Source organism: Mustela nigripes, chromosome 3, assembly GCF_022355385.1.
Source record: "Mustela nigripes isolate SB6536 chromosome 3, MUSNIG.SB6536, whole genome shotgun sequence".
Classification (NCBI taxonomy): domain Eukaryota; kingdom Metazoa; phylum Chordata; class Mammalia; order Carnivora; family Mustelidae; genus Mustela; species Mustela nigripes.
This window is the reverse complement of record NC_081559.1, coordinates 9,615,301-9,631,066: the sequence shown is the minus strand read 5'-3', so window position 1 is coordinate 9,631,066 and position 15,766 is coordinate 9,615,301. Positions and strand designations below refer to the sequence as shown.

The window sequence follows — 15,766 nt, the reverse complement described above, 5'->3', positions numbered from 1 at the left end:
ACCTCTCTGTCTACTTGTGATTTCTCTCTGTCAAATAAATAAATAAAATCTTTAAAAAAAAAAAAAAAAGAAATGATGTATGGGCACCTAGCTCAATAAATGATGGTTGCTTTTATTGCAGAACAAAGCAAGGTTGAACCACCTTAAGTTGTTTTCTGCCTGGCCCCATTCCAACCAGATCAATATGTTCTTAAATCACTGTTTTTTTTGGAAAATTGGAGTATTGGAGTTGCAGGTTTGGTGAATAAAAGAAAATAAGGAGGAAAATTTCTGCCCTCCACCCACCTTAATGGGTGTGAGACCTAAAACAAGTTTCCACACCTCTCAGAGTCTCAATTTCCTCCTCCTCTCTAGGGTTGAAATGATAATGGTAGCTATGTCTTATCACGTTATCAGAATTAAAGATAATGTACAATCTTGATAATATTAGTGCCTGCTATTATTGTATACCATACCACGAAATCTTTAAAGAACCCTCCATTCCCTGTTTATGGTATCACAGATAGTTCTCTACAATGGTGCCCTGGATAAATAGGAGAGATGGTGGACAGCCATACTTAGGAAATGAAGGGGTAAATTTAGAGAATGATCTCTAAGCTCTCCAATTCTATAATAATGTAATTGATAGTTAAGCAGTCTCAGATTGTTAGAGTACAAACCTGTGAGTTTTATTTTTCCCAACCATACTGTCTTGGATGCTCTTTTCCCTGGGTACTCTGATTATTACCAATAGCTCACTCAGACTCCGTAATGTTTCAATCTCTCTCAGTTATTAGAAGGGTTCTTTCAAGTTCATAAAAACTCAGTCCTATTCATTTATAACTTCAGTCTTGTGTTCAAAGTCCTCTTCTTTACCCCATTGCCCACAAGGCAAGCTAGAATGGCGGTTACAGTGATTGGAGCTGGGGGTGGGTCTACTCTACCCACTTCTCCCTTTCTCTTCCTCTCTGCTCTTCCCTCTGAGGGATAGGAGAGGCCAAGGTTTTCCACAGATAGTCCCAGAGGGATGTTGCAGGCCTCACTGGGTAAGTTTTCTCTCCTCCTTAGGTTAACACTAACCTGGCCTTTGGCTCTCTCTGTGAGGCAGGCATCCAAATGCAGACTCTCTGGAGCTGCTGGTTCTCCACAGTGCCCTCCTTCCTTGCATATTCATCATCCTGGTGTTAGAGGTTTGACTTGGACACTGATATCTTCCTCTTACCCCTCACCTTGCCCCTTGTTAAGAGTCCCTCTACCCAAATGGCTTCTTTGGGTAGGGCACGAGCAAGATGCCTGGCCATCTTCTATAGTGTTCCCTTTCTCTATACCCAGCATCAGGGGGACTTCCAGAGAGACTGAGTATCTTCCAGAGAGAAGATGAGCATCAATCCCAATTTATATGGAGACTTGGTAGAGGCGAGGACTGTTGGATGTCACCACCATCACATATTCTTTCCAGTCCTTTTTCCTCTGCCTCAGAAAAGGTCATGAGCTCTTCCCCCCAAACCCCAATGAGGAATGTGAAAGGAACAGATTCTTCAGGAACCATCACACGTCTCCACATTACCTCCTCCCTCCCAGTCCTCCTCTCATTTAGCCTGGGATAGAGATATAGGTAGGGCTGTGGTGAAAGCAGCTTCTCTGTAACACCAGACCTGGTGGCTGAACACAATAGTTCATGGTCCCCTGAACCTATAAAATGTCAGACCTTTTGTTTTGAGTAATAGTTAATTCCAGCACTCCCAACTACGTCCATCTCATTACATTAACTTCTCTATTGGCCCATTTGTCAGAAGCCAGTCTTCTGTATTGGTGAGACTATCGTGCTGAGGGTACAACAGTGAAGAATTTCCTTGGACTTTCCTGGGGCTGAGGCTAGAAAACCAGCAAAATAGACAAAACTCATCTTTAATGCAAGCATTCTGTCCAACAACCCTGACCAATCTTTCCTAGATCCTTCCCAGGAATGTCTCGCGCAAATGGCTTTGTGCCCAGCAATTACTGTTAGGTGTGTTAAAGTGTGAGCTATTAGTTAGTTAAAACACTCTCCAGAAGAACCAAAAATCCATCAAAATCCGAAAAACCTGAATTCCCAAATGAACAATTTCTGGTAGAATGATCCAGGTAAAGAGACATTCGTTAAGCTGTTTAGCTGTCCATTTATAAATACGGGCCCATCTGACTCCATTTCCCTCCACCACACCCTGATCCTTCTCCTTCTCTTCTCTCCCAAACTCCAAGACTCTCAACATCTCATCAAACATAACTGCTAACTCTTCTGAGTATGACTTCTCATGACAAAATTGTCCTTGGATAAAGACTATCCCAAAAATCTGCTTTAAAAGAATGTGAACAAATATCTTATAGTGCAAATGTTGCAATAGGAAAAGAGAAAGAGAAAGCCAAGGTCCAAGGTCTTTTCAATAATTTAATATAACTGCAGGGCACCTGAGTGGCTCAGTCAGTAAAGCAGACAACTCTTGATTTCAGCTCAGGTCATGATCTCAGTGTTGTGGGATTGAGCCCTGCCTCATGCTCCACATTCAGTGTGGATTCTTCTTGTCCCTCTCCGTCTGCTCCTCCCCACTCCTGCCTCACTCATGATCACTCTCTCTCTCTCCCTCTCTCTCAAATAAATAAATACATAAAATCTTTAAAAATAATAACAACTTAACATAACTACAGATAGATAATAAAAACTAACATATGGATGTTTCAACAAAAGAGCTGACTATGCTTTTAATACCTAACTAGTCTCCAAGTGATGGGGACAAGTCTCTGGGTACCCCCTGGTCACCATACTGTATCTCTGAAGAGAAGAACAGACTCATTACCTTTAACACAATAAAGCAGCCATAAGCACAGTAATTTCTTGACATAATCATGTATTTGAATTTCCCACATATTGACTTTGGAATTTCTATCTCCCACCAAAAAAAATAAAATGAAATAAATGACTATAAACACTTCCAATTTAATGGAATTCCAAATATATATGGAATATATAATGGAATATATGCCAAGCTCCTCCTATGTGTGAAGAACTACACTTACCTCAAACATAACTGGAAGGAAATCTCAATCACACAACATCATATACACTACCACTAAACAAAATTACAAGTTCCTTGGGTTAAAAACTCAAACGCTCCTTATTGATTTATTGATACTGGAAGGTAAAACTATCAAATTAGAAAATAAATTGTATCAAGTTGCAGTGATTAAGTAACAGGCCATTCCTCAGCCTGTTTTAATTTATACCGAAGTTGGATCACAAGCTGTGTCTTGTGGTAAGGGTGGTAATTCTGGTCAAAAAGTAAAATGCTAATAGGAGTTCCACCCTTCTCAAGATAAGGCAGAATACAATATTAATATAAAGTCATAGGTATGTTACATGAAAGGTTATAAAACTCTAAAAATGTATTCCAAAAAAAAATGTATTCAAATAATCCTTAAGAGCCTCCCAAAACTTTTTCAGAATCACTTCTTTAAAATTTTTGTTAGCTAAACTTAGTTTTTAAGGTAAGCATAAAATGCCATTTCACCCACAGTAGCTAAGGTTTAAATCAATATTATTTAAGAGGATGTATAACATAAAGATTAAGGCAACTTCTAGAGCTAGACTATTTGAGTTTATTTCCTGGCTCAGCCATTTGCTAGCTATGTGACTTTGAGCAAGCCACTTATCTCTCTGTCTATAAAAATGGAGATAATAAAAAATACTCACCTCGTGGTTATTGTGAGATTTGACTAAGTTAACACACGTTAAGCACTTAGAACAATGCGAGGCTATAATAGAAGTTACATGGGCTTATACTATTATTACAAAGAAAATGTCTCAATAAGAAAAATTTCTTCAAGATGTCACGTCTCTTCAAGATGTTTTATCTATTAGATAAACTTTTAAAAGAAATATGTTGAATTATTAATAATATTTCTAAATATGTAATATTTAATTATAGAAGAGAATCAATCATTCCCAGTATCTTGAAAGAGTTCACCAAATGCTGAAGAGGTCTTTGCAACTTATATGTCAGCCTCTAGGGGGAGAACAAACTCCTGTCCTCCTCCACCTTGTCCTCCAAAAATTAGTCCTGATAATTAAGAAGCTACAAGTCCAAGGACAATGACGGACAATGTTTTATGGAAGCGAAGCTTTCAAAGGAGAGAAAAGTCAGAGTGCACATAGGATGTTGTTCTCTCTTTGTCCTGAACGCAACATCAAGAGTTGACCTATAAGGGGTCAGAAGAGTGCCTTTTGCACTGGTTCTTCCAAAACAGGTGCCCTTTTTTTGAGCCAGACCCTAATTCAGCCTGAGTCAAGGGAGAACTTGGCAGGAACTCACTCTCCCCCTTCTGACTCCTTATTTTCTGACCCTAAGAGTTGTGCCCCTGAGCAACTCCCCTTGTTATTGGCTGTCAGATCTGGGATGCGGGGTGTGGGCTTAAGCACACAAGCTATTTGGCCAACTTTGGTCTGAAATCACTTGTGCCTTAGGGGAAAGTCCCTACAACGTGATCAGGCCCAACTCTCTATAGAGTTCTGCCTTGAAATCTTGGCATTCTTTTGTCTCTTTTTGCCTTACTTGTGTTGATCTCCCTCAACAACTCAAAGAGAAGGTGTTCTGCATACTCTCTCACAATCATTTCTAACCATCACATTGTACCACACAGGAATTCAAGTATGCTAGCTTACACATATTGCCCATGCTTCGTCTAATACAGATTCAGCTAGCATCTTTTAAAAGGCTCTTGAGGGCACCTGGGTGGTTCAGTGGGTTAAAGTCTCTGCTTTCGGCCCAGGTCATGGTCCCAGGGTCCTGGGATCAAGCCCCACATCGGGCTCTCTGCTCAGCAGGGAGCCTGCTTCCCTCTCTCCCTGCCTGCCTCTCTGCCTACTTGTGATCTCTGTCTGTGAAATAAATAAATAAAATCTTTAAAAAAAAAAAAAAAAAGGCTCTTGGACAGGTCAACATGAAAGAATTAACAAGGTGATGTTATCTTTCAAAGGTGTTTTAATCTTTTGAATACAAAGTTGCATTGTTAAGGAAAAACACTGCTGCGTACTTTCGTAAATTTACAAATGTGATTTAAGAGATCTTTGGAAACTAAACACACTTTCTAAAATAGTTTGGTTTGTAGGTTGTTTTGTTTTAAATGGATTGCATTGTTTTTTATTTTAACCTGCCTTTCTTCTTCCTGGAGTGTTAATGAGAATATAAATAATGATTCCTTTCTATTCACCATATACAACCTACTTTCTCAAAGAAATGCTAGATTAATTATTAGCAAAATGAGTTAAATGGTACAGTTAAAAATAAACTACTATATTTCTCTTAAACACATCCACATGAGATGTTACAAATAAAATGACAGATCAAGTTCAATTTTAAATCCAAGGAACTATTCCAATACTTTGTCATACTATGATTTTGTTGCCATCAAGTGTTAGCTGAAATACATACTACATTGGTGACAACTTAAAATAAGAGAAAAATTATTGTTATAGAATAGAATTAGTGCTAATTTTCATGATCACTTTTCACATACTCAATAATCAGAATAAATTTTGTCTTTTGTACCCTTTTATAGGAACCGGGATGCTGAGATAAATAAGATTCAATAAAACTACAAATAAACGCTTTTGACATTATTAAAACACTTATCAAAATATAAGATTTTATAGAACTGACAGGTTTCACTATAATAAAGTTTACTGATTTCATACCTTTGATTTAGATAGAAAGTTCAATCAGATTTTTCTCTCTTCCCATCTAATAACCAATAGTTCATTTATTGGTGTTGAGATCCCAACAGGAAACAAAACATTGCTTCTGCCTCTTGCTGCTGTTTAGTATTTTCAGTTGGACAATTGTTTCAAATGTCCAATCTTATACATATCTCAGTTGGGATATTACTCCTGAAAAATGGAATTATGTTTGATGTTCACAGTCATTCAAGCTGAACGAAAGTGAGGGAGGAGCAGGGGAGACTGAGCTACTCCTAGTCCACTGCCCGGCCAGTTGCACTGGCATTAGCTAGAGGCGGATTGTTTGTTCATTCACACTAAAGGCAAAGTCGGCTTCTCCTGGTATCTTCTCATAACACCCTGCTGTGCCTGAGGTGTTATTTGGCAGTATATGTTCAATTGACATTTTACAGTACAAAATTTAATTACTTGTGTTCTCTACTGTAAAATGGGAAAAAAAACTGAAGGGAAAAAACCTATTTAGTCTAGATTGCAATGTATATGTCTCCTCTCAATGAATACATCATTAACTTACACTTTTTGAAACTTAAAACATTTTCCAAGAAGGTAAACAAATAGTGTAAATTCTGATAGCAATAGCAAACACTAATTGGCAGGCACTCCTAAAACCTTTCATCAAAATAAGACAAAGGTCTTTATCTAAATTTTATTCCTAATACTCTTATGAGGTATTATAAGAAACCAGATCAGAAAGGCACCACAATGAGAGGCAACCACTTCTAAAGCAAAATGTGTTCGTGTTTCTATGGCAATTTCAGGGAAAGTAAACACTGTAACTGAAGTTGCTGGGATAATAAACCAGATCAACCTAAGAAGTTCAATGCTATTTATACAGCTGAATCATACCTTGAGAGAAGCACCCCCGACTGAAGGCAGGCTCCCAGAAAGGCTGGTGGCTTTTCCAAAATTTACCCATAAGTTGGTTATTTGGAAATTTTAACACATATTTCGAAAGGCAATTTAAAAAAAAGTCTACAAATGCTGATTAATTCCCAACCCAATCTACAGAAGGCTATTTAAGTTATGGTGTGCCTAACAATTTTATTTTTCAATCATACTTACTCATCCTTCATCGCTGTCATACAAAACGCTTTCAGAGCTCCAACTTGAAAGCCCCTATTTCATCACCCTCCTGGGATTCGACATATTCCTACGCCCCAGATACTTGTTCCCTTTCTGTATCAGTCTAAAAGAGAGTCCAACCCCTCACAAATATGACTGTTGGTAGGGACATGGGAGAGGTGGCCTGGTGTAACACAATGGATGTGCACTCCTTTCATGGACGACAGGTAGAACACCTGCCAAATTGCTCTGCCTTTCAAAATACAGCGCAGGCCTCCCAAAATGACCAAAGACAGAAAGCTCTGTCATCCCTCCCTAGAGTTATCCACCTCCAGGTGTTCTGGGTTGGGAAGTGGGGGAGCAGAGAAAGGATCATTTCCCCCACAAGCCACAGGGCCCAAGATTCAGACTCTTCTGGCATCACATGTTCATACTGGATTCACAGGTTGTGAATTGAAAGTATTCACGGATTGCGGACTCCCTGCCTCTGAGGGTCAGCATGAGAGCACACGTTCTGGAGTTAAGCCCACACGGGTATGAATCCGAACTCCACATTGTACTAGTAGCCTTCTGTGCCTCTTTTCTCCGCTTTAGAGGGTTTGCTGTGAGGATTAAGTGACATGATGTATAAAAAGCCTCTAGTTTAGCACCTGACTCATAGTAGGCAGCGTTTGGTAAATGTGAACAAAACGCCTCTTGCCCCTCTGAGGATAGTCACAATTTTATGTGTCAACAGGTACCCAAGGCGTATCTTTGACGCTATGGCTCAGAAACCCCCTATAGCAGTCCCACAATGAACATAACAAGATGAGGACGGCATAACACAAAATAATGATACAAAAAACACCAAAGCAGTTACTTTAGCTACTTTGGTGCAGGTATCAGCACCTCATTTCCAGCTCCGGTCTTCCTCCCACAAACCTATGTCCATGAGATCCAAAAGATGATTTTTTTCTAGAAAACTCATACATAAGTAGAATTGAAAGGAAAAAAGTAGGACCCTTCAACATGTTACATATAATGAAAGAAAAATCAACTGCTATTCTGAAAACATGTATGTATCTCAGTTCTCATCATCTAGTATAAGAAATGAATTATGCTGCTTTCATTTCCAAAATATCACGGAGCTTAAATACCATAAACTACAATTTAAAGTGTTAAATATTTAAAACTTATAAGGTTGATAGCAAATATTAGATAGAAAAAGGCCTCATTTCTTAAACAGAAATATATTCATATGCAGAATAGTACGTAATTGTTAGATATTATCAGTCTTGCATGTAACTAACTTGTCATTTTAAACCACGAGTCATCAAGAAGCAATTAAGATGTAGTCTATTGCAATATGATGGTATTCAACAATGCACTTACCAAAAACATGCATCACTTTTCAGCGGCAATGCTATCGAATATCAATCCACAGAAAACACAGGGGAAAAAATGGATGGGTTAAAGAAAACCTAGTTTAAGTCTCCTATTAAATTTTTTAAAACTTTAGACTTGTGGGGTGCCTGAGTGGCTCAGTGGGTTAAAACCTCTGCCTTCGGCTCGGGTCATGATCCCAGGGTCCTGGGATCAAGCCTCGCATCCAGCGGGGAGCCTGCTTCCTCCTCTCTCTCTCTGCCTGCCTCTCTGCTTACTTGTGATATCTGTCTGTCAAATAAATAAATAAAATCTTTAAAAAAAAAAAAACTTTATACTTGGCATATAAGGGAAGAAACACTATAGTAGAAAGAAGACTTTACAAAAATGTGTAAAGATAAATGTTGTTATTGTCTTCATCAGCTCAGAAGGAAATGTTTTCTCAACTAAAACCATGTTTTTACAAATTAGAGAGGGCAAGTTTACTGAAAACATTCCTTTTATTAATATACAAGACTTTATGTTATTAATATACAAGATAGTCTGTTTCCTGGCATGATAGAGGAATGCACTATTCTGATTTGTCTAATATTCAAGTTAATAGAGAATTAGCAGTCAAATAATTAGAATAGAAACAATATCCTAAACTGAAAATAATTTAATATTTGATGATTCACAATCTTTCAGGGGCTCAGAGCTATGATCATAAATATGAATTATCACTATGTGAAGGCTATTTGGGGCAATCAGAGAAAATTTAATAGCTTGATTAATGTAAAATGTACTAAAGCCTTTCTTTTCTGTGTATGTTTTAATGCAAATAAAAAGAATCCTTGGCCAAACTCTGAAGAATGCATTTTTCTCTCAATATAGGCCACATGCTATATATTTCTTATATGAACTAGACCTTTTTTAGAGACTCTCCTTTTTACTTTGCTAAAGTGAAGCATGGGGCCGCAGATTCAAGATGTAAACAGAAAGGTCCTTATCTCCGAGATTGTGTGGAACAGAACCCCATCACCTGCTTCTTTCCCTATTGGAAGGGAATAAAGTTCTCTGAGAACAGACCCTAAGGACCCATACCCATCAATTCACCTTCCAGTTTATTCCCGAAGATTAACTGACACATCACAATGATTTTGGACAACCCACTGGGAATCAAAAACATTTGGAGCAAATTTGAGAATATGAGGCCTGTAAACTTTAAATTTTATTATATAAATCAAGAACGTCAATAACTCACCACACATATATACAGATACATATGCTTACATATGCATGGAATATTTCTGGAAGGATACTTAAGAAAGTGTTAGCAGCGATGGGGGCGGACCATGTAAGTGGGAGTGTGGAGTGGCTGGGAGTCTTCCCTTCGTGCTCCTTTGTAACATTTGATTTTTTTTTTTTAATCATATGCTTATATTACTTTTTCAATAAAACCTAATTTAAAATAGTAACAACAATGTGCTTCATTTTCTAGGATCTTTAATTATAAAGGCCATTTATTAAATGCTTATTCTACTATTAAATAGGAAAAAGATTAAGTTGATACTCTGTTGCCTCCCTCTTTTTTCCACAAAAATAAACTTCAAAACAAAAGAAGCAAAATTACTCAGCAAGGGCCTTTTTGAGAATATGAACCAGCACATAATACAACTTAAAAACTGCAAATTGAGTTGCAAGAATTTGTATATTCCTTACACTCTGTTACTTTTATTTTTTACAACACTAGAGAGCCCACTGTTTTTTATGGTGATATGTTTTAAACTATCATTGGGCGTTTGTTTTCACACACACAGGACCTCATGTTTTATCAATATCTTAGAATCCAAAATGTAATTGTTTCTTAATTGTGCTGTTTCAAAATAATATGCTTTCTGACTCGTGGGTTAAAAGAAAAAAAAAGTGATCATTTCCTTGTTATCTAAATTCACACCCAGAATAGCACATTCCTTTTCACATAATCTAAAAGGCACAAAATAACAAAAACTACTATAAGTCATTTGCAACTACCACCCACTCTTCTTTTTATATAGAAATCTTCCTGTTGGTTTTAAACTTCCATGTGTCAGTGTTGGGGAAAAGCCTAGACAATACTTGGAGTTGGGTGGATGTACCGTGAGCACAGCCTTCCCACACTGGCAATGTAAGTTTGAGCCTAAGAAAGAGACATGCATTATGAGGTGGTTACACAGTTTAACCTTGAACAAGGGTCTTGAATGTATTAGCACACCAAGTAAACTGAAAATAGAAAGAAGTTTCAAGTCCATCTTTCACTGTCATCTTTGGAATATATATATATATATGTAGTCTGTATGACTATATATATATATATATATATATATATATATATATATATTCCATACAGACTACTTTCTCTACCAAAATCAATTTTAATCTCACATGTACATGATTACTCACATCCATTTATGCCAAGACGCCCTTTTCCAAACCCGGGGGGGAGAGCGACTTCCAGGATACCTTAACACATGTCATGCATCCAAAAGATGAAATTTCCAACAGGAAGTAAGCCCCAAGTGGAAGGAAGACAGAAAGAGATAAGGGAGAGAAAGGCTTACAGATTTCTGGCCAAACAGATGAAGAGAAATCTTGTCTGGTGGTTGAGGGGTGGGGAAGCATCTTCCCTGCATGCAGCGGTAACCACAAAGACCTGGGATGATGCTTGGGGGATTCATTGCTTTCCGCTCGCGCTTTCTGCAGTGCAGAAACTCTGGGCTCCACCATCGCTCTCCGCTTAGCCGGAGGGTCCACTGAAAACTCTGCTTGTCTGCAGGGAAAGTTCACGCTTCTTGGGATTTCGGGACCGTCTGAGTCTTTGGGAAGGGGGTTGTTTGGGTTTGGGGTTTTGGTTTGTTTTTTGGTTTTTGGTTGTTGTGGGTTTTTTTGTTTTTTCACTTGAGGATAAACCGTGCATTTCCTTTACTGTGCTGGGGGAGGGGGCGGAGGTGGGGGGGAGCTAACCTTTCTCTAGAGAGCAATGCACAACCATCCCGCGGTCTGCATCTACACTGACTCCCTCCTTCTTCCTTCCATCAACGGCTTAGTGAAGCTTTCAGAGAAAATGAGGGAAAGCATCCATCAAAACGCAAAGACGCAGAGCGGAACTTTTCCTCTGCTGTCAGGGGGGGAAAAAGTGACTTCTGCTTCTCACGGCCAAGAGCTGAGTCTGGGAACCTCCGGACGAGGAAGGAAGGTCTGGTAATGAGGGAGGCGGGAGAAAACAATGCGGAGCCCGGCGATGCCTCCGGACACCGCGCATCCTGGCCGGATCCCCGACGCACCGAGCACCCACACCCACGCTCCCGGGGCGGCGCGGCCTCGCTTACCTTGATGATGCTGCTGCGCCGGGGGGTCGCCCGCACGGCCTCCAGGAGGCCCGCCTCGCTGTCCGCCGGGGCCCCCGCGGCCCCCGGCAGCGCGACCCCGCTGCGACGGTCCCTCCACCGGCCCCCGGGGGCCCCGGCCACGCCTTCTCCGGAGGCGGCGTCCGGACCCACTCGGGGGTCGTCTTCACAGCCGGCTGCGTCGGGCGGCGCGGGACCCTCCCTGCCCGCGGCGCCCTCGGCCATGGCCGGCGCTTCGGGCTCTCCGGGGGAGACGGCACGCCCGGCAGCGGAGTCCAGCCTCTGGGCACGAGTGCGCTCCGGCACCCGAAGGCGGCCCCGCCAGACTTTGTTTCACCGCCCGGGGGCGGCGGCGGCGGCAACTTTCTGGAGCGGAGACATCGCTCGGCTGCAGACGTCCGCGGGCTTCGGTCCGGGAGGCCGGCGGTCCGCAGGGGGACGGCGGCGGGAGCGGGAGCGAGATGCGGGCGGGAGGGAGCAGAGGCGAAAAGGAGAGGGAGGCGTCCGAAACGCGCTGCAGACGCCCGCTCCGCGCCAGACAAAAGGCACCCGGCGCCGGGCCGGGCGGCCTCGGAGGCCGGGACGCGCGCGGCCTGGGGGGAGGAGCGGGGGTGGCCGGAGCCGGACGCCCGCGGCCCGTCGCACCCGCCACCTGCCCGCGGAGCGCGGCGCGGCGGCCCCAGGAAGTGCGGCGGCGGCGGCGGCCTCCACTCCGCTCTGTTGTGACAGGGAGGGAAGACTTGTTTTGACAGCCCGTGGGGATTGGCAGGCGCCGGAGCCTCTTAGGAGCCTGGCGTCGCCGAGGAGGGGTCGGCCCGACCAATCCCCACTGCGAAGGGGTGTGCCCGAGCGCGAAGAATGGAAGAATGTGTGCTGCGGCGCGGAGCCGGCGCGGCCCGGCCGGGGGACTCGGGCGCAGGGGGCAGCGCGCGGGTGCGCACCCGCCGGCGCTCCGCGTCCGCTTTAGGAAGTTTAGATCTTCGAAATGGGCCTGAAGAGGCCACAAAGCCCGGGGGCGGGGGAGGGAAATCTTCGGCCCCGCAAAGCCAAGCAGTGTGGAGGAGAGGGGTGCTGAGCCCGAGTGTCGAAGTGCTGGAGGGTGACGGAGCGCAGCTTCGCACCATCAGGGCTTTGCAGCGTCTCCTACCAACCCTTTGAAGTCTAGTCCACGGAGAGGTAAACGACAGTGTCCTGCGGCCCTGGAGCTGAATAATTCGATTCAGGTTTCATAAAATGCTCTTCGGTTCCTTCTGCTCTGCAAATAAACATAACAGGGCAAGGGAATCAGATTTTAAAAAAAAAAAAAAAAAGGCGAGGGTAGCGGGCAACTAAACCAGCTAAATCCCTCTGGAGAGTGTCTCCTAGCAGAGCATGGATATGCTGGGAGTTGGTAAAGTACAAAATGAGGTGGGGGATTTAGCCTATCCTAAAACATCCCTATTTGATAACGGTTCAGCTTCCTCCCTCCAGATAATCCTATATGAACATATTTTGCTCGTTTCCAGCCAGTTAGCAACCAAGAAGAGAGATCTTTAGATAATGCAATGTCACTGAAATTTAACCACAGAATGCTCAGGTAGATGTAAAAGATGGCTGTGAGGTTCCATAGCAGGACAGAAGATGATGATTTCGTTTAAATACTTTCTAGTACCCAAATCTATATTAAACCTTATTTATAGCATTAGTTACATTTTAATTATATTATAGCATTAATTATATTTTAATATTTTAATTACTAATAATTTGATAATTTGAGATGATACCCATTCCTTTGGCTGGCCAAGAACATCAGAAATACTTCAGGCTTTTAGACCCAGAATTTGTTAGAATTTCAGAAGTTTAGAGGCTCAAGGAGATTAAGGAATCATCTCAGGCTGCCTTTTTATTTTACAGAGGAGTTGAAGGCCTGGGAAGCTTTAGTTTCTTGTCTACTACTTAGTGCAGGAGCTTAAATTAGAATCTGCTACTTAACTCCTCCTGTAATCTCCGCTACTTTATCTCCCTCCTCTGGGTCTGCAAACAGTCAGAACTGGATAAGGCCCTTGGGAAGTTTCAGACTTGACATTTGCCAACCTTTAGGTAAGTCTGAGAAACCTCAAGTCTACCTTTTCTTTAAATATAAATGCAGCCCAGTAATGAATGTATTGTAGGTTAGCAACCTCTGGTTTTAGAACCAACACCACCCTCTAGTGAGAGTCTAAGAACTGCATCTGTAACAGCAAATAATCTCTTCTTTCCCTCTTATATGTTAAAGACAGAGAAACTCAAAGTTTCCTTTTCAAGTGACCTGCCTTTATTACCCCCTAGAAGACAGTAAAAGGGCCCCCAGACTTAAAACAACCATGCATGTCTTTCATCTCCACTAATTAGTTCAGGGGATCTGTTCCTCTCTTGTACGGGAAATATCTTTACTTGCTATCCTCACAAATATAACCTATTTTAAGCTATCTTTTTTTTCTTTGATATTCAACTATTACTATGGTTTACTTTTGTCTTTATATGGTTATTTCAGAGCTTCATTTTTCTTTGTTACCTTCACAAAAATTCCATTCTTGGGTTGTCCTCCAAAAAATGTAAATGGCAGTTATCTTACTCATTATCTTGTTCTCCAATATTAATACTATCTACAAAGACTTCCCATCCTACTGGCTTGTATATACAATTCTGATAATGTTTTTTAAACTATTAAAATTAGTGTCACCTTATTAACATTTAAAGTCTGTGATCTTCAAAAAAGAAGCAGCAGCAAAAGCAGCAGCAGCAGCTGCAAGAACTCATAGCATAAAAGCGTACAAATTTTTTTGTTTCAACTAGATTCTATCTAGTTGAACTTTCGCGTCTTCTCTCCTTTAACAGACTTCTCTCTCACCCTTATGTAGAGGCAAACACACACACACAGTCTCAGCTTCTCTCTCTTTCAGACTCTCTCTCTCACTCACACACACACACGCACACACACATACACACCTTGTACTAAATCCTTTGTTCTGAGCCTCTGTTCATAAAGGCTATTATGCAATTCATTCTGCTTTGAGAAAATGGCTGGACACTAGTCTAGTCTTTCATACTATTGTCTTTTAGTATAAGCTCAGTAGGCTTTTCCTGATACTGATATTTGCAGTTTAAAAAAATAAAAATAAAAAGAGCCACCCATTGAATCTTCTTCTACCTGGGACAGATTCTACTCTGGCCCCATTCCCAAGACTGAAAGGTTTAACTAGATTTGGTTAAATCAGCAACTATTGACACATACCTACCCCTCCATTAATAATCGCGCCTTTCCAAATTAATAATGCCCACAATTCTTGCTTCTTAAACTTTCACCAAATAAGACAGCAATCACTTGACTGGCAAATTAGAAGCTGGGGTGAGGGGAAGGGAAAGGATGAATAACAGTAGTGAATAGTGATTCCAGTGTAACCACCATGGAAAGGTCTCCTTTGATCACAAATCTCAAGTTCTTTCAACCTCACACACACATACCATGTTACTCATATTATTCTGTTTTGCTTTCTCATAGAATTTCATCACTATGAATAAACTGTCCTGTCCATGGAATTGTTTACTTACATATTGTCTTACTCACCTCCTATCTCTGCCCCCACTAAAATTGAGAAAGTCATCTCCATGTGCAAAAGTCCTTGTTCATTGCTTTATCTCCAGCTCCCAGAACCATGCCTGGCAAAGAGTAGGTGCTCAATAAATATCCATAGATGGAATCTTCACCTTTGCAATCCTCTGACTGAATAAAATCCACTTCTTATTAAAAAAAAAGGAGGGGGGGCTCTGTCACTGCCCACACTATAGGACTGCTCATCTTCTGGGATCCTAGAATTCCATCCTAGGGCAGAAATCAGAACAGACCCAAAGCAAGCAGTTGCAAAAGTAGGAGGATGCTTATAAATTGGAATAACTTGAAATTGAGAATTAGACTGAAAGACAACTGGTGAACCTAACCAGGTCCAGTAAACCTGAAAATACCTAGCCCAGAATCAATGACCAGATATGTCAATGTAGTTCTTCCAGCCCAGAGAAGTCACCCCAGAACCCTGGGCCTAAGAAAAATCTTGTGAGAATATTAAGACTTTCCGTACTCTACCAGGAAACCACATCTGGGGAAGAGAACTGATAACTGCTTTCGATATGCCAGATAACCTTCTATGAAGTAGTTTGATCTCCACTTTACAGACAAGGAAGGTAAGGATCAAAAGGGTCAATGAGCTTGCTC

General features: G+C 41.4%; 1 protein-coding gene across 3 annotated transcripts in view; it reads right to left on the bottom strand.

Moving 5' to 3' along the window:
* PLCL1 (phospholipase C like 1 (inactive)) overlaps positions 1-11,860 on the bottom strand; it is a 355,288-nt gene extending 343,428 nt beyond the window's left edge. For all 3 annotated transcript variants that reach the window (XM_059393137.1, XM_059393135.1, XM_059393136.1), the window contains exon 1: positions 11,521-11,860. In XM_059393137.1, coding sequence (XP_059249120.1) covers positions 11,521-11,763 — 243 coding nt within the window. In that variant the 5' untranslated portion in view covers positions 11,764-11,860. The remainder of the gene's footprint in view (positions 1-11,520) is intronic.
* Between the last annotated feature and the right edge of the window lie 3,906 nt (positions 11,861-15,766).